At 44.3% G+C, this 25,160-nt stretch overlaps 1 protein-coding gene across 3 annotated transcripts; it reads left to right on the top strand.

Moving 5' to 3' along the window:
- The first annotated feature begins 10,245 nt into the window (after nucleotides 1-10,245).
- On the top strand, nucleotides 10,246-23,095 carry KLF9 (KLF transcription factor 9). Of its 3 annotated transcripts, XM_083186080.1 has the most exons (3): nucleotides 10,250-11,408; nucleotides 17,815-18,055; nucleotides 18,493-23,095. In XM_083186080.1, exons 1-2 carry the CDS (start codon nucleotides 10,784-10,786, stop codon nucleotides 18,042-18,044), a joined length of 855 nt encoding a protein of 284 aa, XP_083042206.1. In that variant the 5' UTR covers nucleotides 10,250-10,783; the 3' UTR covers nucleotides 18,045-18,055; nucleotides 18,493-23,095. The 3 variants fall into 3 exon arrangements, with proteins under 3 accessions (XP_083042207.1, XP_083042206.1, XP_083042205.1); XM_083186081.1 differs by lacking the exons at nucleotides 17,815-18,055; nucleotides 18,493-23,095 and adding an exon at nucleotides 13,539-13,792 and having other exon boundaries at nucleotides 10,246-11,408; XM_083186079.1 differs by having other exon boundaries at nucleotides 10,253-11,408; nucleotides 17,815-23,095.
- Nucleotides 23,096-25,160: the final 2,065 nt, after the last annotated feature.

The raw sequence follows: 25,160 nt of genomic DNA, 5'->3' as shown, positions 1-25,160 counted from the left end.
TTGGCACTCGAAAAGGTCCATACACACTGGGTGATTCTTCTAAGCATGTATAGACAGCCATGATCGCGGTCATCGCTGGGGGGAAAGCTGCTCAGTGCATACACACTGAGTGGCTTTCCTCCTGCCCGGCACGGTCAGCGCGGGGGGGGGGGGTGGACAGCTTTGCATAGCGCAGCAATATGCAAAGCCATCCTCAAAGCCGCTCAGATGCTGGTAATACCAGAAGATAAGTGGCTTTCCGGGCGATGATGCGGCAGCGCGCATCACCGCTCATTTCTGGGCCGTACACACTGGGCGGCTTTGACCTGAAAGCCGCTCAAACTTGCTGTATTGAGCGGCTTTCAGCTCAAAGTCGCCCAGTGTGTGGGCCTAAAGCAGGGGTGAGGAACCTTTTTTGTGCCAAGGGCCGTTTGTATGGGGAAAAAATCCTTCGGGGGCCATATGTAAAAATTTCTCTAACATATTGTACTGCTGCAGCCGTTTGACGCTCTGGCGGCTGCCACTGAATAGGATTGGCAGTCTCCGGCTGCTGTTAATTAAAAGGAATCTCGCAAGAACTACCAACTTCTTGCGAGAATTCCCCTGTACTTGACTCCTGGCAAAGGGTGGGAGGGCCACTCACACCGGCTACGGGGGCCGCATACGGCCCCAGGGCCTGAGGTTCCCCACCCCTGGCCTAAAGGGTTAAAGCAGAGTTTGTTAAATAATGTTTCAAATATTTTACATCTGGCTTCCTGCAATGCAGCATGGTATTGCTAAGGAGCAAATCTGTGGTGCAAGTAGAATTTTTTTCTTGGTGGTACTAATAGCCTCCACCAAAAATGGGCGTGGCCATGTGACATGAGGGGGCGTGGTCACACAAAGCTAGAGGAGTAACTAAATGACAATAGCGGCTTGGCATCAGGAGACAAGGAATGAGAAACAGGGAATGTCTGGGGGTGGGTTGGCTCTTGCTTGGGGGAGAGACCGGCAGCTTGTGCTTACAATTGTGGAGCCTGCTCTTCACGCTGTTGGCGCCGCTGATGCCTGTTGGTGTGACAGGCTAAATCAACAGTAGCCGATAGCTGCATACAGCACCACTCATAATGCTCGGTGGGCGGGCTGCGGATGCATTATATTTAGACTTAAAATAAAAATAGAATTGACAGTGGGTCAGGGAGTAAGTGGTACTGCGTACCTGCAACATATTTCTTACAGGTACTCCGTACCACGCCGTACCACCTTACTTGCAACACTGAATATCACTAATATAGTATTTTTAATGCATCTGTGATGTCCCACATGGAGTGTTGCTGCTGACATGAATAGAAGCTTTTAACATGTGAACCTGCCAGCTGCCCCCCCATGACAGGGCAACCCTGAAGGCCAGATGTACTAAAAAAAAAATGATAAAGTGGAGACTGGTAAACTACAAGACAACCAGCCCCTAATTGTAATTTTTCAAACACAGCCTATGTTTTACCACGGTTTGTTGAAGGGGCCTGAGTCCTTCTCCCCCCTACCCAGTTGCAGAGGGGACTATGTAAAAACCGGACCCGGACTAGACTCCGGACCGCCGGACAGAACATCAAAATCTGCAGTCCGGAGCTTGTAGGGTCCGGTCCGGGGGGTGTCCTGTTCGGGGGGTGTCTTGTCCGGGGGTCCCCCTGTGATAGCTATCACCAGGGACATGGGAGAGGGGAGATTACAGCCTCCCTGTGTGGTCCGGACCGTCCGGTTTTTGCTACATGCCCGGACCATACAGGGAGACTTTATTCTACCTCTCCTCCTCTACCTGGTGACAGGTGTCACAGGGTGCCCCCCCCGGACAGGACGCCCCAGGACAGGACACCCCCCGGACCGGACGCTACAAGCTCCAAAATGCAGAGTTTGATGTCTGGTCCGGCGGTCCGGGGGTTTTGTCCTGGTCCGGTTTTTACCCATTCCCGTTGCAGAGTGAGAGAGCTGGCCATGTCTCCTCCCATTGGCCACACCTCCTCCAGTTGACCATGCCCCTTATTTTACCAGGCCCCTGCTGGCCTGTCAGAACCCCTGCCTAAAGCATGGCAGTTAGGAGCTTATTAGCTGGTACTTTATCACTCCCCACTTTATCACCTTTTGAAGCTTAGTACATCTGGCCCTCTGAGACCAGTGCTTGGCTGTTATGTGCTACATATCCAGTTTCATGAGCAGAGAATGCTTGTCAACCAGTGGCGTTTCTATAGTAAATGCAAGGTATGCAAACTAAAAGGGCCCATGAGTCAAGTGGGGACACCAAGTACCACACACCAAGCAACCAGACCTCTCTCCCATTAGGATGGCCCTATAATGCTTAAAGAAATTGCCTACCATTTGGCATATGCCTCAGACTACTGCTTCCAATCCCACCTGCAAAGTAAGTAGCAAGGGTGGAGTAAGGGGAAGTGACTCTGAATGGATGGTTTGTGGAGACATTGTAAGCACATGCACACACACCCTTATTCAAAGTAAGCAGTATTTAGGTGAAAACAGTAATTTTTATTCTAATAAAAGCTGTGGCTCTGAAGTAGTAGGAGCCTGCACACTGTATCTCTGGGGATTTTTCCACCTCGACACAAACATGGGTGAATGTCTAGCTGACAGACGCATGTCCCAAGAGCAAAGAGTAGACGTCTCTGATGTATGCTGAGTGGACCATATAATATCAAAACCAGGGTGTTGTGAAGGTGTTAGGAATGCCGGAGACAGTATTGTGACTGCCGGTATCATGTCCGCTATTACCAATAGGCTAAGTTAAGAAAAAAGTATTTACTAATTTATTTAACAACACTGAGCATTTGAGTTATAAGAAATAAATAAATCGCCTTGATTCCATGATGTGAGATAACAAAATCTGAACAGTGCAATGGGAGTGGGAGCCTCAAAGCTGGGGCTGTTCTTGTGGGTATGGGTAAAAGCCAGACCCAGACAAGACTCCGGACCGGACATTAAAATCTGCAGTCCGGAGCTTGTAGCATCCGATCCGGGGGGTGTCCTGTCTGGGGATGTCCTGTCCAGGGGGGCTTCAGGTGACAGCTGCCACCAGGGAGAGGAGGAGAGGGAGAATAAGGCCTCCCTGTATGGTCCAGGCATGTAGCAAAAAAACAAAACGATCCTGACCACACGGGGGAGGCTGTAATCTCCCCTTCCCCATGTCCCTGGTGAAAGCTATCACAGGCATCCAGCGGGCAAGACACCTCCCGGATGGGACACCCCCCAGACCGAACACTACAAGCTCCGGCCTGCAAATTTTGATGTCCGGTCCGGTGTATTGTCCGGGTCCGGTTTTTACATAGTCCCTGTTTTTGCTGGTGCAAGGGATGATTCTGAGTCACACACACAATGGCTGTAGATGCAGGTAACCTGATACTAGTATATTCTAATGCGAGCATTCAACTTATGCAAGGGATCACAAAACCCGAGGTGTAACGCAGGCCCCATAACTGCTATCATTAGTCTGGCATAACACTGTTGTTACTTGTCATTATGTCATAGGAGTCACCACTCATAATATGTAGAGTGTTGTAGCTAGACATTATTCACGGATGTCATGATACAAATCGCTTTAATGATAATATATTTTATATTAAATAAAAATCATTGTATAGCAATCACCCCCCCCCCCCCCCAATGTCTGTGACCAAGGGAGGGTGGGGATGTGAGGGGCACTACACTGTCTGTTTCTGGGTGCTCCCTCCTTGCTGCTGTGGTCCAACCTGACTCTGCTGCGGCTGCTGAGCCTGTTGGACCAGTCCTGATGCCCAGTGCCGGCCCAAACGCTGCAGCTCATTGTGGCGAATGGCACTGTGGAAACGGGCTGGGAGATATGCCATGCCATCCCTCCCAAGTGATGCTGTGGTCTAAGATTGAGCTGGGAGGGAGTGGAACATATACGGGCGGGCAGCTGCAGGGCTACTCACTGTAATGTATGTAGCAGTGTGTGCCCGACAGGGAGGGAACCAGCACTACATACATTACAGCGGGAAGCTAGTGGCAGTGGGGCATGAGAGACACGGGTGCCTTTGGCTGGTTCTCTGCCCACAGAGCATATGTGCTGTGTGCCAAGCACAGTCAGCACCACAACAATTTCAGCCCTGACACTGACTGAAACAAACATTTCTTATACTCTACGAGATTTGAGATCCACGAGTTCCAAGTAGGGTCAGACTCCGACCCGGAGAAGACTCTGGAACGCCGGACCGGACATCAAAATCTGCATTCCGGAGTTTGTAGTGTCTGGTCTGGTGGTTGTCTTGTCAGGGTGGATGCCTGTGATAGCTTTCACCAGGGACATGGGGAAGGGGAGATTACAGCCTGTAATTCCCCCTATCCTCGTGTCCCTGGTGAAAGCTATCACAGGAGCCCCGCACTGGACAAGACACCCCCTGGACAGGACACCCCCCGGAGCAGACACTACAAGCTCCGGAATGCAGATTTTAATGTCCGGTCCGGCTTGCCGGCGTCTTGTCCGGGTCTGGTTTTTACTTAGTCCCCTCCTTTCCACCCTGCTAAAATATGAGGGTGTCCAGTTAAATCATGCAGACAAGACGCAGCCACTGAATCTCAGCATGCCCACATGCACCCGTTTACTGGGACGTTTCCTGGCACCACCCCCAAACACCAGCAGCATGTCAAGCTGTCTTTTCATAAGGAAAATGATAAATTGCTCTATAACGTGTTGCCAAATTGCTGAGTTTAGGGAAGAGAGATGTTATGTTTCGATGAATATCAATTAATTTTGATAAACAAGCACTCAAAACAGCAAGGGATTATGTCTATAATTTCTCCATTGCAACCTAGAAAATTATAAACTTTGGGATCGACCCTATTTGCTGCAATAAATATGCAGTTGCGAATCATCGCAGAACTGACCTCACTTTATGGCGTAGGGAATATACAGTAAAGTGCTCGCTGCCCCATAGGATAGCGAGCAGATTTCAGTGAATTTGGGCCGAGTGCGAGATTGGGTGGCGTATAAATGCTTTGGCAACGGCACCTTGCATCCTTCACAATTAATAGAATCAACCCCATCATCTGATTGGTTTCTATGGGCAATACACCTTTTTTCATTTTTAGAATCTTTAGTAAATTTATGCCTTAGTTTCTTGTACGTTCTAATCAGCAATGCATACATACAGTATGGACAACTGAAATATATTTAGCTTAATTTATTAATAGATGTGGTTAGATTATTCATTAGCTTTGGGGCAGAGAGAGAATTCAAGTAGATGAAAACCTATTTAAAATATATAAGATGTGCTACAGTATGTGTGTTTTTAAAAAAAAATACAGCATGAAACCAGGTTTACAGGTACATTGGAATGTTTAGAGTAGGGGCCATTTTTGGTGTTCATATATTCAGAAATCTTTTAGGCTGTAAGTAAGCTACTAATGAACAGAACTGTATAGGAGCTCAATTTATTACCAATGGAATATAAATGGAAAAAAAAAGAAAAATAGTATCATCACACAGTGAAACAGAATGGTAGGCATAAGCAGTGGCACAGCTAAAACGTTCCTGGTTCTCCATGAACAAATATATATATACATATATATATATATATATATATATGTATGTATATATACCATCCTCACGGCATAACTATAACTCAGAGGCTTAGGGGGCCCAGGTTATAAAGTTCCATACCAATTTCCCAGATTTGCTTAAGCAATTAGGTCTGATCCATTGCCCAGCCTGAACTGTGTGACATTGTATTTTTAGTGAGAGGACTGTGTAATGTGTGTTATAATAGTAAGGGGCACTGTAATGTAGCATAATTTAAACCGGAGCCACCGTAATGTGGCACAATACTTTAATGTGTCATAATCTTATCTGCTTATTGAATGTGGAGGGCACTATGATGTTACATAATACATTGTGACATTAAATGAACTGGGTACTGTAATGTGGCATAATTGGAACTGGAGGGCACTCTAATGTGGCACAGTATGAACAGTGGGCACTGTGATGCCAATTAAAGAACTAATATTGCATGATGATGCCATGTGCCATACAGAAATGTACATTTTTATAACCATTAAAAGGCTTAATTAGATGCACTATTTTGTATTCACAGTTGTTGTTTGTTTTGGGAAGGGGAATCCAAATCCGTGCAGTAAAACATTGGGTGCTTAAAAATTTTTTTCCTCAAGAACAATCCCCAAAAGGTCCCTTATTTTGGGGGTTTTGTTTCCCCTGCCTGAAGCATGGTCTGCGGCTTATAAGGACTGATACCTATAAGACTTGGATACCCCCCCAATAAAATTACCCGCGGATAATTAACTACCTCTCTTTGGAGGAAGTTTGCTAATACCCCATTTACACCAAGGAAAAACTCAGGTTGGACCCAGGTCAGCTTTGGTGTAAAAGGGGCCAACACAGGTCCAGTAACACTGGTCTTCTACCCAGGTCCTGACTAGGGTTGAACACTGCTTGGACCTGGGTCGTGAGCAGTGTAAATGGTCCCAACCCAGGTTGGGACATTCGGGTAGTGCGGACAGGAAGGATACGGGCAGTGCACACAGAAATCATAATTGGATGCAGTACCATTTATGTTATTTTTTTTTGGGGGGGGGGGGGACTGGGAGGAGCACATGGGAGATTCGGTCTGCTGCTGCAGGGGAAGGGGGCTGGGGAGAGCACATGGGTGGTGCTGCACTTTTATACCGCTATGTGCTTGAGCACTGAATAAAACTTTTTGAAAAATATTTTACAAAATAAACAAACCAACATTCTTCAATGCTAACTAGTCATGTCTTAATTTTTACTTTAAATCATTGAAGGAAGGTTGGATGGCAGTTTATCAGTCCTAAAATGGACATTTTTAATGTCATCCATAGGGAAAAGCAGGGCTGACCCAGGTTCAGTGTAAAGGGCGCAGACCTGGGTCCGACCTGGGACACAGTGCTGTGTGAATGGGGTATGAAGCTGGGTCCAACCCTGGAAACTCCCGTGTTTAAAGACGAGGGTCTGACCAGGGATTTTGGTTCTATTGAAGAAAGGATGTTGCCTATACCAACCAATCAGATATTATCTATTATCCTCTAGAAGGTGCTAAATATAGAAGTAGATTCTAAATGGATGCTAAGGGCAACATCCCATCTTCAATAGATCTCCCATTTTAGTAAATATACCCCTTAGTAAATCTGGTGGACAGGGTATAGTCAATGGCTAACCATTAATCTTTATATTTCAGCATCATGGAGGTAACCATCTTTGAGGTTCTCTTGACTTCAACCTTTGCATCTATCCTACTTCCACTGTAAACATGGTACAGTGTGGTTTCAGATATTGATCTTTATCAAGTGTTAAGAATAGGACATGTATTACAGTCAGAATCCAACTACTTAGATATTTCATTCTACGGAATCATGGAAATTGTACAAATATACTATACTGCCATATTTACCAACATTCGAAATGTAATTCTGAAGATAAGTCCCCTTAGCTACCGCCAGGGTGGGCGCCACCACTGGGCAGCTTTAGGCATTTGCCTAGGGCGCCGGCCACTGGAGGGCGGTACTGAGCCGCCGAGGAGAGCAGGAAGATAGCTGCAGCAGGCTACCAGGTCCTAGCAGGATGGAATTCATCACAGCAAGTGAGTCCAGTGAGCCGTATGCCACCCGCCTGGATCAGTGTTAAACCCACTGCCCCTCGTGCTGATTGTCAGCGGAAACCCCCCTGGAGCCCCCCTCTCAGCTACCCCATCCGCGGCAGGCACCCGATGAACCCCTCCCCCTTTCTGGTGTTGCAGAGATGCGCCCCCCCCCCCCCCACCCCGACGGATCGCAGTAATCCGCGGGTGGTCCCTCCGCACTTGGAGTGGTTGAGCGCAGGGGAGAAGGGGGGGGGTGGTCGGCGAGCGGGGGGTCATCTGGGGCGCAGACAGGACTGGCAGCGGTCCTGGCTACCGCCATCTAAGGATGCTGGTAACCCACTATAGCCTATGGGCTACACACCATAAATGTAGCTCCAATGGGTTCACCTAGAAATAGCCACTGTGCATGTGCATTCAGATCAGAATTACTTTTTATCGGCGAGTAGGTGAAAAATCTGTACTTTTTTCCTAGCACGGCGCCAGCGATAAAAATTGTATCCATCGGGTTTTAAAAAATTGCATCAATCACATCGCATGCAACCAAATCGCATGCGATGCGATCTACGCGATTTTTACTTTGGAACCAATGTAAAATGGTCCCTGAGACCCGATTTTACATTGGCCCCAATGTTAAATGCCCCCAGACCCCAATTTTCATTGTATCCCCACCCTGATGGGTCAAATGCCCCCCCCACCCATTGTTAACGCCACGGATGCGCAATACCTGAGATCGCCACACTTCGGGCTCGGTGGCTCGCTGTGCTCGCCACACTATCTAAAATCAACTCCACGCCGACGTGGATAGTTGGGGTATGAAAAGGTCGGAGGACGCGTACCGCCGCCGCTCGCCACGGTTCAGGTTGGCATTCATCGTGGGGTGGCGTTAACAATGGGGGGCATTTCACATACAAATTACCGATCAGGTTGGGTATACAATCAAAAATCGGGTCCATTGGGCTATTTAACGTTGTTCCCTATGTAAAATCGGGTCCATCGAAATCGGTCACATTGTATGCCATTATAAACATTTTCCACAGTAATTATTAAATGAGTTTTGTAGGTTGCATCCTTTCAGTTGTTGGCTATTCTCTGCTCAATGACAGCCACTGAGGCAGATTTAGCTCTAATTGGCCACACGAGGAATCTGGGTCGGGAGATGCTGGGATTTTACCGCATTTTTTGTTTAGTGCATCTCAACCTCTATCTTATATAAGTGCGATGTCCATCGAACCTTATCGCATCTTGTGGTGCTAAAAGTGCCCCCTCACAGCACCCAATGTCACATGCCATCTTAAAATAGCACATCGGGTGCTGGAAGAGGGCGGGCAGAGGGCGGCGTTGTAATGTCGAGCAACAAGTAGTGCTAGCGGGCAGCCAGTAGTGGCAGGAGAAGTGTTTAAAACGCTGGACAGCTGTCAGATTGGCTGAGCTATCTCAGCCAATCAGAGGGCTGCCCAGTGTTTTAAACACTTCTGCCGCCACCACTGACTGACACCCGCTGCCCACTAGTGCTACAGCTACAATGCCGCCGTCTCCCACACCGCCATTGGTCCCTTCCAGCCCCCTCTCCCCATCCGCACGCCGCTGTGTTAAAAACCACATGCGATTGTTCTTGTAATTCGATAAATATTATATGCAGCACATAAGACCGTGAGACCCAATATTCGACCGGCGTCCTTTGATTTATCACCCAGAAGTGCATGGGCAGTATAAGGTTGCATGTGTGTATGCGTGTGTGGGTATCAATATAATTCTTGTCACCAGGCAACTGGGAGGAACTTACACCACTGGACATACCTGTATGACAAAACCTGACCTCTCATTGGTCATAGTAGTCCAATCGCCCTGTACTGTACTGTATATAAGTCATTTTAGTGTATGAGTTTTACACAAGAGAAAGAGCAGGCTTTGATAATGCTTGTGAACATCTGTAATGATGTTATATAGTTACCAACAGAATTGTTATGTTTAGATTTTAGTTTTTCTTTTATGTTATCTCCAAAGGTTACTGTAGTGATGTCAAAATTGAATTCATCAGTGTACACTGAATCACAGCACTGAGTCATGCAGAACTTAGCTTTATTCTCCTGCCCAGCTTGTGGGCACTTACCAGCTGGAAAAGTGTACAACTGCTGACCAAAGCACAGCTGCCTATTATGCATTCATGCTTGGTCAGGCTTTTAGACTGGAAAACATTCTAAATCCCAAGTTAGGAAACTATTGGCTAAGTCATTGTACCCCTACCACCGCCACAGCTTAATGTCACACAAGAAGGGTCTCCTGTGACTGGCAGTGACATGATGTCAGTGTGACAATGAGGGCAGGCAGGTAGCAGTGTGGGAGTTACAAGTACAGGTGACAGGCAGAGTATGAGCTGTGGTGAGGAGTCAGCAGCACCTGAGAGAGAGGGGGGCGGCGGCGGGACAGATGGCGGAACGTCGCCCTTTTAAGAGGCAGCAGCTGTGTGCCCGTCTGTAAGTGTGCGTGTGTGTGTCTGGCGGCCGGGGCAGCACGCTGGAAACAGGGGGAGGGATCGGATTGGTGGCTACTCAGGCTGTCTCCCCGCCCCTGGCCAGGAGGGGCGCCCTGATTGGAAGAGGGACGGAGGTAAACAGAATAGAATGTCCCCTTCTCTTAGAAACCTATGGGAGCCGCATCCCATTGTGACGCGGGGGGTTCTGTTATATTGTTACTGAGCGGCAGCAGCAGCAGCATGCCTTAACCCGGCTGAGAGTAGGAGACAAGAGGAGGTGGGGGCAGCAGGAGAAGTGTCTCCTCATCATATACAGCAGCTTTGTCTGAGATTTCATCACACTCCGCTGCTGTGTGTGAGTGAGTGAGGAGGATGCGTGCACTGGGGGCAGCGGGGAGACAAAGCATCTTCTGCCCACCTGACCGCTGAAGCTCCCGGTTGTGTGTGTGTGTGACATGAGACTGCAGACAATGCTCCGCACAGAGCAGCAGCAGAGCTGAGCACTGCCACGTGTGGGGTGACACAAGTTTGGGAAAGTGCGCTGCAGACACAGGAGGGGCATTGTGTACTAGCAGCGGGGAGGTCCCAGACTAGCGCTGTCTGATGGAGATGATGAGGGGCTGGGTGCTGCTGAGGAGCGCAGCACACTGACACACGCACCCGCACAGCGCTGCTGCTGTCGCACTGCCCTCTCCCGCACCAGCCCGCCTCGGCAATGACAGCTGTCGCCTACATGGACTTTGTGGCTGCTCAGTGTCTGGTGTCTATCTCCGGCCGCGCCACGGCGCAGTACCCCGAGGGGCAGCAGGAAGCGAGAGGAGTGCAGCCAATACCCTCAGCCCCGGATAGCCCAGCAGCACCTGCTACAGACCCTGCCCCGCACCTGAGGAGGATGGGGGAGCCGGAACCGAGCCTGCACCTGCGGACAGTGCCCGAGCAGCAGCAGGCGGGGGGTAAGGAGCACCACGAGGGGCCGGGGGACGCCTGGAAGGACTACTGCACCCTGCTCACTATAGCCAAGAGCCTGCTGGAGTTAAACAAGTACCGACCCCTGCCCTCCCCCTCCCCGCTCTACAGCGATGAAGAGCTGAGCTCGGACAGTGACGTGACCACAGAGTCCGGTCACAGCTACAGCAGCAGCAGCACGACTCCCAGCCGCACGGACTACAGCCCCGAAGCCGGCTCCACGCAACCACGCCCACTCAGCCCGGACACGCCCAGCTCCCCACCACGCCCAGCCAGCTCCGCCGGTGAGAAGCGGCACAGGTGTCCCTATGCTGGCTGTGGCAAAGTCTATGGCAAATCCTCCCACCTCAAAGCCCATTACAGAGTCCACACAGGTCAGTAACTATTCCCACACGCCACAGGAGCTGCGGGCAGGTGACCAGGCATACCCGCAGGACGTGTAGGTGTGACCGGAGTGTGCTACCCAGCACTCAGTCCTGTCCTATATGTGTGTGTGTCTTTACTTGCACAGCTCACAGTATTATTGGCCCAAGCCAAGGAGAGTGCAGATAAGGGCATTTAAGGACAAGGTCCCATATGTAATGAGCAATGTCTGCTGCCCAGATCTGTAAATCACATTTAAAGACACTCCATGGCTAGGCATGATCTCCTCCCATGACAACATGTGCAGATACTAATGGGCTCTTCCTGGTCCCCCTAGACCTCTGCACTGTTCTGTGTCCTTAGAGACTGCAGTGAGATGTGTCAGCTTTTTCTGTGCACAGTGACTTGATGTGAAGTAAGACCTTGGCCAGACAGTGACATTCTAACAAATGTGCTTTTAGTGAGCATAGAGGCATCATTTATTTAGTCCATCACTATTCATGATTGTGTACAAAGCAGTAGTTATGGCTCAATATACCCATGAAGTACCAAATCAATCCATAAACAGGCTTCTAGTTGCCCTATAAAGCGAAGTACATTGTCGGCTTCAGTCCACTATAAGTCTTGATTCACCTGTTCCACTGGCATCACTCTTTTAGTTGTGTGGTATTTTTTAATTGTGCCGGAATCTTCTGTAGTGAAGATAAAGTCTCGTAATGCGAGGCTACCGGCTAGTCTTGTATTCTCGTGGTCCTCTTCTGATACCTTGACCCGAAAGAATTTTGTTACGGAGGGGTTGTGACTTTGAGCATGCTTCTTTTGGATACACGGTTGTAGCGATTTGTTGTTGAGGTTTATAAGAGGTGGTTCCCGTAGATCCGGGAAACACCCTTTGGTCACGCCTATTTCTGGAACCCAGCCAGTTGGTGGGTGGCTACCACATACACGTGTTCAGCAGCATGACGTCACCGGCAACGTGTACCTGGTTTGAGTGTCATTTATCGGACTCCGAAACCTCCATAGTGGCATAAAGATGCCTACTGGTCACAAATAAGATGTCCGAAAAACAATAACCTTGTTCGGAAAATACAGCCACGTTTGATGCAGCAATTCCAATACCAAAGTTTCAATGTTGAGTTTTCGGAAATAGTGCAAAGGTATTCAGTTTATTACCAATAAGGCTAGTTACAGTAGCTTCTATATTTATCCCCGAAAAACCTAATACATCGCCATATTCTTAAAACTAGGTTATTTTTAGAATAAGTAGGTTTTAAAGTCTTTGTATGAGCTAATCCCTTCTTGTCAGTTTTGTGTTTTCCTATGTTTTCTTTTACTTGTTTGATTAAGAGCCAGCAGGCGTAAGAGCGAACTGTCTAATCGCATTCTTCATTCCCTGCTTCCGCACTGCCATACCAACTAGCTCACCTCATATAACCCCTTCCACTGAGACTGACTGAGGATATTGTATTGCTGCTGTAACACCGCCTCCTCTCAGACAGCACAGTGTATCGCACAGACACTATCTTAAGCAGTATCTGTAGCACAATGACATTGGATATTGTGGCCGTACATTTATGTATTTTGACAAATGGATGAGACATAACATTTAAAAAAAAAAAAAAAAAAGTCTGGGGAAAAAACACAGGTCTGCATTATGTCTCGGATTCCTTCGTACTGCTGTTCTTCTAATTGCTGGTTAAAGTCACGTTTCAGAATACTAATAATTCATGTGCCAAGTTTAGGCATGCCCTATATTCTGTCTATCAGATTACGGATTTAGTGACATTTTGTGTTCCCCCCAAAACCCCCACAAGAAATTGTGCATTGAAATGAGAAATCTCCATCTTGTCTGCATTGTAGTCAGTATAGATGACTTTGCAGCTGCTAGTCTAGAACCTGGCAAATGTACCACTTACAGAGCCTAGGTTTAGTGTGACACCACCTTTTTGTATTTAGTCTGTACTATAACACTTGCCAGTACAATTGTGTTTATTATATCTTTTTCAGGTTGGTAAATCACTGCAGGCATGTTATTAAAATCAGCATTTTGTCGATTGTCAAGAAATGAACATTGAAGGCAGTGATCCAAGTGAAACCCTGAATAATCTTTTGTTTTCATTTGCTTAATTGGTTACTGTCAGGAAGGAGTGAAGATTGGGTGTGTCTGTGGAAAAGTACAGCAATGCTCACTTGCAGCAGGCTCCGCGAATAGAAGTTATGAAACAGCTGTGGGTGCAAACAAAGACATTGCTAAGAAAGCTCATGCACATTGCAGTAACAAGTACAGGGTTCTAGGTACCGCTTCTCTATTCTGCACATAAACAGTTGCAGCATGCCGACACCACCAGCTGAATCCGTTTAACACAATAAATATTTAAATTCCTTGTTTCTTCCATTTTTATTTCTCTACTATTTGCTTTGATATACAGTGCTTCTGTGTGTTGGTAGTGACCTAATACAGTTAGTTCCTGTGCTGCTTGGGGACAGGTGAGTTATTTGCTATACTACAGTACCTTTCCCATATGTCTAGGCAGAAGGGTGCACCACACTGCCCAGAGAAGCTAGAGAAATGGTGCCCCACTGCTAACATCTTAAAAGACAAACCTTCTACTTCTCATAATTAGTTATATGGAGAAAATTCCATTCATTACATGTTGCAGCTCCACAAATCTTAAAATATCTGCCTCAGTTGGCTTCAGTGTAGTCAACCACCCTTCAGTCTAGGTTTGGTATTCTTTCATGTAGTTGGTCCACTGTATACCATCATTGCATTTATTGTCCTCTCTCCCTATAGTATATACTGCTCTGTTGCGTTGTAAGTGTTGCGTTATAAGTGTTTCGTAAGCACCATCAAGGTATATCTGCAATCCCAGAAGACTAAATAGAACACTGAAATTGGTTATACTTGGTGTCCCCTCAGGGAGATCCAGGTGAAAGGTGGTGGTACCATAAAGTGTTCCCCTACTGTACAGTGCTACACATTCCAGCATCATGCAGCAGGTGGTGGTGTCAGTTATGTGATTAAATTCAAATAGCATCATGAAGCTATCTAGCTGCCCAATTCACTGTGAGGCTGGTCTACTTTTCTAGAAGAGCTCCACAAACAATTGGAATCTCCCTGACATTCTGGAATTAGTAATTATAGTGCTAGCTCTAGAGCAGTGGTTCCCAACCCTGGTCCTCAAGTACCCCCAACAGTGCATGTTTTCCAGGTCTCCACACAGAATCACAAGTGACATAATAAGCTCCACCTGTGGATCTTTTAAAATGTGTTTGAATAATAAGTGCACCTGCTGGGTGACCTGGAAAACATGCACTGTTGGGAGTACTTGAGGACCAGGGTTGGGAACCACTGCTCTAGAGCAGTATATATGGACTCTTAGTCTGCGTCTACACATTGCCTTAGCAGGATGCAGTCAAACAGGAGCTGTTTAGAAGGATTCTTAGTCAAGACTTCCATACAGAAGCCTGCTGCATCCTGGAGATAAACAGGATGTGTGTAGACTAGGGATGGCCATCGACCATTGATGATTTAAAATCATCAATGGTTTGTGGCCGATGTTGAATACGTTTGCCATCGATGTGGGAGTACCAGATGGTTTCCCTACATCAGTGGCAAAGGAGAAGCGATGTTTCCCTTTTTCTTTCAAGGTGCCGGGACACGGAGCATAGCTCCACCCCCGACACCCGGAAGTCCTGCCCCCATGTTCTGATTGGCCCATGGGCCATTCAGTCAAATATAATGGATGACCACCGATAGCTAACCGTCTGCCCCGATGGCCATCCCTAGTGTAGACACAAGAAGCTTCATCCCCCTAAACAGGATCCTGTCAAAAGGCAATATGAAGAGGCAGCCTAACGGTGCTAGAGTGGTTAAGGGGAGCCTAAACTGCTGAATCAGGCTTAATTACCCTTATTCAGGACCAGATGTACTAAGCTTCATAAAGTGATACAATGAAGAGTGATAAACTACCGGTCAATCAGCTCCAAGCTGCCATGTTACAGGCTGGGATTTAAGAATGACAGGGGGCTGATTGGCTGGTCATTTATCAATTTTTGAAGCTTAGTACATCTCACCCTCAGTATCCTTATTAGGATAACAGCGTTTGTGTCAGCAGCTGTATATGGAGGAGCAACAGCCAGTAGCTTCTTTGTGAAACTGCTGCTTCTCCATGTTGAAAACGGGACATGGTTAACTGGGGAGAGGTGTGGTTTAATGTTTTGGGGTGAGTAACTGTGAGTAGAGTGATGAGACAGAGCGAGAAAAAGACCAGGGTCAGAGATGAGGGTTGAGGCAGGCATCAATGTGTACCTCGCTCTGTCCCCCAGTACAAGTATCACTATATTGCTCCGACTCCCCCTCCCCCCCCCCCCTTTAGTACAGGTGGCACTGTGTACCTCTGGCAGCTGTGAGCCACCCTCTGATCAGCACTGGCAGCAGTAGGTTCCCTTTCAGCACCAGTAGCAGGCCAGGTCCTCCTCTCTTCTGGTTTTCATGCCAGGACCAATCATAAGATCGTGACATCAATCCCCAGAAAGTGTTGCTCCGCCTCCATCCTTGGTAAAAATTGGGTGAAGGCAGCAACTTAATGAAGGGGGTAAGCAGCTCCTGCACCACCCAAGACCATATGTGGGACCTGACAACATAATTTGTTGTTCTGAACAGATACTGTATGTGTAATCAGTACTGTAACACCACCACCTCTGAGGAATCATAAATATCACTGTAACTTAAACTTGTGATTTATGGCTTAATAAATAGGCCCCATACTCACTGTGATTTAAATCAGCAGGAGAGGTCAGTATGCAAAGAAAAGTGGCTAGATTAGATCTAGCTAACTTGCGCTATAAAGAAGCATCAACGCTACTCTCATTATAGAATTGTCAGTTTAATATTATGGAGCTTTGTTAGCTCAAATTGATATTACATGAGCATTGTATTTAACACAACTTCTCTGTCCAATGCAGCCTGGCTTTACCAGCTAATTAGTGCAGGGTATTCTGGGACTTGTAGTTTCACAGCTGCAGAGCCACTGGTTGACTAGGTCTGGGCTAGATACTGGTACTGCTGGTCATCGTGTAATTTCACCTCTGTACCACCACTACAGGCACAATTAGACAAAGCCAGTGATGCAAATAACCCTATATACGGACATACTGTATCTATACACATTTGTTTGGTATGCACGTGCCAAATCTTTAATGGACAGATGTATCAAGCTTCAAAAAGTGATAAAATGGAGAGTGATAAATAGCCAGCCAATCAGCTTCTAACTACCACTTTAGAGGCTGGGTTCGAAAAATTACAGGTACAGTAGGAACTGATTGGCTGTTTTTTTATCACTCCACTTTATCACTTTTTGAAGCTATGATACATCTGGCCCTTAATCTCATAGAACATATTCCTACAGTTAAACCTTTTGATACTTCAACGTAACAGTGTAAAGGTGCCCATACGAGTTACAATTATTGTATACAATATATGGTATACAATATCGCATCTCGGTTTTGCGATGAGATGAGATCTAGTACAAAAAGTATGTGCAGCACATACTTTTTGTACTCGATCTCATCGCAAAACCGAGATGCGATATTGTATACAATAATTGTAACGTGTATGGGCACCTTTAGTGATGGAAAGTGTATTTTTTGTTGTATTATTTTCTAACCCAAAACAAAGACTGATAAGGCTCTAAAAATGTAAGCAAAGTTTAGGTCACATCGCTGTACATACTGTATATGTATTTCGCAAACAAAACAAATGGATAATAGTGTTCATTCTAGCACCCGCTATCTTTGAAAACCCATGCAGTTCCTGTTCCCTGCCTGGGGTGTCGCTGTCTGCTGTGGTGTTTCTAGCACAGATCTGGTTTGCATATCAGTGCTGATATACAGACCACACTGTGCTAGAAGCACTACAGCAGACAGCGACACCCCAGGCAGGGAAGAGGAACTGCATGGGTTTTCAAAGATAGCGGGTGCTAGAATGAACACTAGATAAAAAGATGTTTGTACAGTGTCTGCCATAAACCTGGTATATATGGTACAGGTACTCATTTTGTGATCGTTGTGACTTTGCAAATGCAAGCAATTGTGCCTTTTTTAATGAGCACATATGACACCTGAAATTTTGGGAGCAGTTGCAGCCATCTATGCATCAGTCACACTGTCTTCCATGTTAGAAAAGCTGGTCCTTGGTTATATGGAGCTTGGTAAAGATTTGTAGATAATTATGTACACATAGTTCAGGTAGGTTATGAACATAGTTTTCTGCAGCCTGCGATCTTCTTTACAGTTACAGTGTGGGAAAGCTACAAGAACAAGACGATTACAATCTTTAGCTTTCATATAGCTTTCATATACTTTTAGTTGGTTCTGTTTTTTTCTCTTTTAGGTAATTCTTTTTTACCCCCATAGGTGAACGTCCATTTCCATGCACATGGCCCGACTGCCTTAAAAAATTCTCACGGTCCGATGAGCTGACGCGCCACTACAGAACACACACGGGTGAGAAGCAGTTTCGATGTCCCTTATGTGAGAAGAGGTTCATGAGGAGTGACCACCTGACCAAGCACGCCCGCCGCCACACAGATTTCCATCCCAGCATGATTAAAAGATCCAAGAGGTCCAACTCGGCCTTTATCTGAGTATATCATCTGTGGGTAACCAAGCTGTCATATGAAAATCTCAGCTGCTGTACATATCATCTTGCATCTTTTCAAAGGAAATGTAGCAGTTTAACATTCATGCTTCGGCAGCAGCGTATTTAAAGGAAATTGCTGCACAGTTTCTTTTGGTGGCACACAACTCTAGGTATATTTTGTAGTGGTGTGATCTGTACCATCACAGTTTTTTGACTGTAAGATCTTTTGTGCTTGCGCCAGCATGCATATGTGTTTATGAAATAGAAACCACAATGGATTAGCTTTACATTTGTCAAAGAAGTGCGAGTATAAGGATACATGCACACACATATAAGGGAATATTGCTTTCATATGGTATGAAGTCTGGAACGAAGGAGCTGGTATAGAACATGGCTTGAACCTGGTTTCTTGTGGATATATGTCTTACCATGTCTTGAAATCTGTGTTTTAGTGTTGATGGAATATTAGTCTCCCACTACTATGGACCTTCGCAGTCGCTTCTGTTGACTGAACTCACAAGGTGCACTTTATCGGACCTACGCCATTCCTTACACATTGGAGCGCGAAGAAATTAAATGACCTAAAGCAAAGGAAGGGCTGGAAGACATAGGTGAACACTATGCTGCCATCACTCATGTATGTCAGGTTGGGGAACAACAGGTGTGAAAGGGAGATACAATGCTCAGTAATGAAATGTAGTCTTCGTTATCCACGACACACGTCCTACCCAACTATGGGTCAAACTTTTGTGTTTCTGTCCAGTTCGACTGCATCTGCTGAAGAATGAAATACAGCTGGGTTAGGGACAATGAATGAACTTATATGCCTTTACCCTGCAAGTTTAGAATAATTATCCAACGGTCAGTTTACTATAACCATATGTTGCTATGCACATTTTATTATTAACATAGCAATGACAAGCAGTTCTTGCAAAACCAGAATGTTTGACTGAGCTTTTGACAGATACACTGCTATCTTTCCAGTGCTAAGAAGAGTCGGCACCGGAACACTCAGCAGTGTAACCTTGCAAGGAGTCTATTGTATAGATTAGTGTCAGGCAGTTGGTCTGTCACTGCAGTCACTACCCAGTACCGCACTTTCTGATCGTGTCATAACACTCTGCATGCACAGACTGACGGAAAGTGTTATTATTTTAAATGCCGCATCATTGTGTCATTTAGTTTTTTGATATGATTATTAAAGTCACGTTTACATAACTTCGTTTGGTAGCCAAATGCACCAAATTGGATAAAGACTTTTTTGCACCTTACGTTTCCAATGACAAGGTCACACGACGCCTATAGTTGTAGTCTTGTTCCATACTGGGGAGGCTGGGCATCGGTGTGATAGGCCTCTCCCAGCTGAGAGGATAACTATGCAGAGTCTGGCCATACAGACAGTTTACAAATTTCATGTACATACAAGGTTAGGTCCATTCCACATATACATTAGATTTAAACACTCCAATCACACCACACCTTCTTATTATAATGAGTAGAGAGCTGTAGTAAAATTCTCCACCCAGTCAGCTAATTGGCTTAAAGAGTAGATCATTTTATGTATCCTATTAATTAAAATTAGAGACCCCATTGTCACCACGCATTAATACGAATGCCATTCAAGTTTTCTACATTTGTCTTCACTGATTCACTTAGCCTTTAAAACATTTGCATACATGCACAGGGATGAACCATGAGCTGTAGTTCTGTCCCTGATCAGAATAATAATATTGTCACCCTTGGGATAATTTTATAATCATTCAAGTGCCAAGAGTCTCCTTTTTCTACAGTTTTGTACAACTCCCATAGGGCGTCGGTTGGTGCCTCCATCATTGGATGTCTTCAGATTTTATTCAGTTGGATAGTGCATATAATGCACAAGCTGCGAGTCCATGGTAAAATGGTTGATTTCTAAAATGTGGTGTATTTATCAAAACACAAACTTCACTGTCAGTGAAAAGAAATGTCCTGTAGACTGAAGATTAGGGTGTTCGAATAAAGAAGCTTCATAATTAAAAGGATTGCTCAGGCTAGCCAGAAATGTATTCCTTCCAAGATAGGAATGCCAAGGGGGGTATAGCACAGTGGGCACCTTTTATAATTATTATAATTTTTTTATTTAATATTTTTTCTGGGTTACATATAATTATACAGCGTACATCCTTATGTTTGTCTTTAGGCCGTATAAAGACTGTTGCAAAAACACACAAAAGTTCAATTACACTATAAAACAAGGAATGTCAGGAAAAAAAAAAACATTATACACTTTCTACCTCTGTTTCAGTTTTTTGGAACATCTAATTCTTTATTCCGTATAGCAGAATACTTCTTCCAATAGAAATAACCAGATTAAAAACAAAAATTAAAAAAAAAAACCTTAAAAATAAAAAATCTATGGTTTGGTTTAACATATTTTATTTTCACTGCCTGGAGCAGCAGGTGGTTTTAGTGGGAGAGCTTTTAAAAAAGCTAAAATGAGGACAACTGCAAGCATTTCTGGTTTTGCACATCGAGCAAAAGACAAAGAAAAAAACAACACATATTGTCATCAACAAGCACAAAATTATATACAGTGACTTAATGTTAACAAAATACTTGTGGGTTTTATTGCATTCACCTTCAAACACAAAGACCCCTAATTCTGTGTGTAATTGTCGCAAATAAGATTTTTTTTCCTTTGTTTTATTTTTAAATGAGGTAAAATGATGTTCGTCTGTAAGTATTTGATATAAGATGTTTGAGCATTGTATTTACAGCAGCCTGACTTGCTTTAAAGGTGTATAGGTACAGTATAGGTTTGAATTGGATTTGTAGTGGTTATTAAGTATGAAAAGCTATATAAAAATAGAGCTTCAACATGTTTCAGCTTATAAATACAAAAAAAAAAACCATCATTAAGTCATTACAATTTTAAGATAAGTAAACTTTAGTCAGTGACGTTAAGAAGGTAATGTTTATTTTGTGATTGAATTACAAAGCATGTGTCTTTACCACTTCTGAAACCATCATTTTTATAACATTTTATAACATTTTGCTGTGGCTTTACATTGAGAGGGGCAAATTATGCCCCATAATAAGAAATTCAGGAATAAGAATACATTTTTCATGCATGAAATGACGACATTTTGCTTACTTTGAACCATCTATGTTATGCTCAGTACAAAACTGGTGAATAAATAAAATTATAATTATTAAAAAAAAAAAGAATAAAAAAGAAAACATTCCACATACAATAAAACCAAACCTAGCCCTAGTGTGGCAAAAATAATCAAACCATACATCTGATTTTACCGGTAATGTATTTACTGGCAACTATAGTCCAGTCATAATCACTGTTGAAAAGTGACTCTGGGCAAGAAATGAATAAACAGTTGTCCATCTCTAAATAATCATTTGCGTACTAATTGAGATTTTTGCATTCTCAACATCACATAGATTTTCTTTTGTACAAATGTGTACCTGATGTGAGATTTGTGCCAGCTTTTGTAACCATCAGGCCCTAATAGAGGTTAGTGAGTTGGAACCTCATGCCTTAAGGGGCTGCTTGCTTTGCCATTGTCTGCACTTACTACATACAGAACTGCACACTTGCTTGAAAGAAGGTTATTTCATAAATTGGAGTTTAATGATTTTCAGTGCGCACTAATGGTTTCAGCCTTCTCACTGTTCCTGTACAGCCACTGTTTAAATGATTAAAGTAGTCTTCTTTTAACACACTCAGAACTAATGTAGGGTAGCATTGCTGGTTATAATGTAAATCAATCTAAACTAGTGTTTTTTTTTTTGTTTTTTTTTTTACTTCCAGCTCCCTACAGTATAAGAATTATTTTACAGCACCCCTATGCTAAACATTTCCTATTGAGAAATTTTTTAAAAAATGTATTAAATTAAGTAGTGTGTGTTTATATGTCACCCTTAGGGTCACTTATGTGGTGAGGGACACATTTTATGATTGGCAACGGCTATCACTGGTTTTGCCTATACCATGTCCATAAATAATTTTGAATTGGTCCTGGACCACCAACCCAAGGCAGCACACGGTGCCACAGCAGACAATTTGGGAACCACTGATCTAAACTCACATGTTTGAGTATCTTTGACAAAAAAAAAAAATGTATTGCATCCTATTTTATGTTTCATTCTGTAGTGGAACAAGGAACATGATTTAGAAGAATATGCAAAATTGGTATCTACCAAACATAATTGCCATGTAATTGTAGGCCTTCAGGCTTTAAATAGCCATACAAAGTTGTTTTCTTTGGAAAATGTTGTGTACTAACATTGCAGTGTCCTTCTAAAGAGTGGGTTGTAGGACAGCTTTAGCAAAATATACAAATATTTGCAATTTTCTTACAGAAAGTTTTTTTTTTTTTTTAACAATTTGTTCCTTGTTTTATGCCATAGAATGCAATGTGATAATGGTTAGGCTTTGCTATAAATGCTTATACTCAAAGTATAATAGTATTTAAAATCCTGACTAGGCAGTCTTGCCGCTGTCAGATTTGATAAACATTGTAAAGCCAATTAATTATACCGTGAGTATAAATGTGTATAGCAAACAGAGTAGTAATAGACAAAATGAACCACTTTGTTTTGCAAACTATAGGCAAAAGAAGATCTACTATGTGTTGTTGAGAATGAAAAGCTTGATTCACATTGTTTGGTACAAGCACTAACAACAGATGACAATAGATTATAAACAGGACAATAATAACTGAAGTATACAAGATTTACATCTTGAAAATTTATAAATTGTTGATCAATTGATTCTTACGTCTAGTCTTCCAGAATGGCTGCTGCTCGAGCACCCTGTTCTGAAAGAATGGTAAGATATTACCAAGTTTAAATGCAGATCAATAACTTGCAATTTTCTAGCATAGTCATTTCTGCAATTGTTTAATTTTTACAATGTTTTTGTATAGTTTCATAAGTTATTTCTGCTGTCTTTTGGTTTTGGAGAGCAAATGGAATTGTTTAATTCAGGGGTAGTGTTGCCCTCTTTTTTTGTACAAGTGTATATAAAAAAATGTTCCAATAAAAAATGCCATACAGATATTTGGTTGTGTTTTGTCAAATTGTATATTTTCAATCCCATAGATAACTTACCTTAATTACTTTGGTGTTATTTTAATATAAAACATGACATCAATTCTAAAGTTGGGTTATAGTTAATGTGTATATGAGGGTGAATCAAACATTAACCACCCTGTCTGTAGAATTTATATTAAACAACTATCAGAAAAGACAAACACATTATTTATTTATTTTTTTGACAATCGCCCTGCTTTTTGATACACACCGTCTATCATCATATTCCCCCACTGAAAAATGTTTTAGGATGAGTTTAGAGTTATGAATACACCTATGTCTGTGGATTATTGCATTGTAAGAGCCATAGCTTATTTGCAACATAGTCACTTGTCTGTGCAACAGAATCAGTTCACGTGCACGCTCAATGTTCTATTCAGCCGTGGATGTAGACAGGCATCCACCATCTTCTTCATGGCTGACACTTTTGCAATCTTCTTTGACCTTCTCTATACATTCATACAAACTTCTAACACTTTCTCCATACTGTGCACAAAATGGGTTATTCTAGTTTATTCGCTCCCCCGTGATGTTTAGCGTCTGCACGTTTATGCACATTTGCAGACAATTGGTGCGAGCGAGCATGGCGAACTGCTAGTTCGTCATCCCGTTCGCATGTGGAGGTGGGGGCATGGGGCAGCGGAGATAGGCTGCACCCATGGGAACACACAGCGTTTCATGGGCGTTCCAATGGAAACGCAAGGTGTTTCCATACGAATGCGCCCGTGACGCGCATGCAGGGGTTGGCCAGCAGATGTTAGTTAACCGCCCACCTCCCTCACGGTGTGCCCGCAAATCTAAGACACCACAGAGGTGTCTTCGATCTGTGAGCGCTTTCAAAATCATTCGATGGTCGTGACTATTGAATGATTTTGTCCCCGCACGCTAAGCTGCGCATGGATATTTATGCAAAACATACATTTGAATGCCTGCAGGGGATCTCGGCGTGCGAGGTAGACGCAGACGGCAATTGGTGGACTCCCAAAGCTGCAAAATTCCTAGCTTTGTGAGTCAACCAAAATAAGGTCCAAAGTCTTTGATAAGTATCAGCACCAAAACAAAACAAAAAAACTAATCACTGCACAATGCTTTTCTTTTGTGCAAATCACAAGTGGAGCAGCCTTTTTTCGTTCACTGCAGTCACAAATGAACAGGAGTAACATGTTCAAATTTACACAACAGTGATTGGGGAGAAAGTGACCAATCACAGAAAGCGATGTCAGTGTGGCTAACAGAAGTTTACTTATTTCCTAGCACGGCGCCCATCGTAGGTGATCGCATACCTTAATTTAACGTATGCGATGGACGAGACTGACGCGATTTCATGACTATTTTTAGCCTTTTCCCCGACAATTAAAAAATCGCGTCCATCGCATGCCTTAAGTTAAGGCATGCGATGCGATGGACGCGATTTTACATAGGGAACAATGTTAAATGGGCCAATGGACCCGATTTTTCATTGTATACCCACCCTTATGGGTATTTTACATAACAAATGCCCCCCCCCCCATTGTTAACGCCACCCCACGATGAACGCCAACCCTAAGCGTGGCAAGCGCAGCAAGCCCGCGAGGGGCAGCGGTACGCGTCCTCCGACCTTTTCATACCCCCACTATCCACGTCGGTGATGAGTTGATTTTATATAGTGTGGCTGCGCTCACCACGCTTCGGGTTGGCATTGATCGTGGGGTGGCGTTAACAATGGGGGGGCATTTGACCCATCAGGGTTGGGAAACAATAAAAATTGGGGTCTAGGGGCCATTTAACATTGGGGCCAATGTAAAATCGGGTCTCAGAGGCCATTTTACATTGATTCCTATGTAAAAATCACATCGATTGCATCGCCTGCGATTTGGTTGCATGCGATGAATGCGATTTTTGGGGGTCCCGATGGATACAATTTTTAGCGCTGGCGCCATGCTAGGAAACAAGTACCAAAGTTTTAATATAACTGGAGTGCGGATATTGAGCTTGTAGATGAGCTAGAAATGACCATTAAATGTGGTCTGTGAAAATACGAATAGGATCACTA

The sequence above is a fragment of the Crinia signifera genome, chromosome 1 (genome assembly GCF_055691185.1).
Source record: "Crinia signifera chromosome 1, ASM5569118v1, whole genome shotgun sequence".
In the NCBI taxonomy this organism is placed as follows: domain Eukaryota; kingdom Metazoa; phylum Chordata; class Amphibia; order Anura; family Myobatrachidae; genus Crinia; species Crinia signifera.
This window is presented reverse-complemented; position numbering and strand designations above follow the sequence as displayed.

What these genes read in the sequence shown, in the direction of transcription:
- KLF9 (XM_083186080.1), top strand. Translation starts at nt 10,784, where the DNA reads ATGACAGCTGTCGCCTACATGGACTTTGTGGCTGCTCAGTGTCTGGTG. An exon ending in CCATTACAGAGTCCACACAG is followed by an intron (nt 11,409 to 17,814) that starts GTCAGTAACTAT and finishes TTACCCCCATAG; the next exon opens with GTGAACGTCCATTTCCATGC.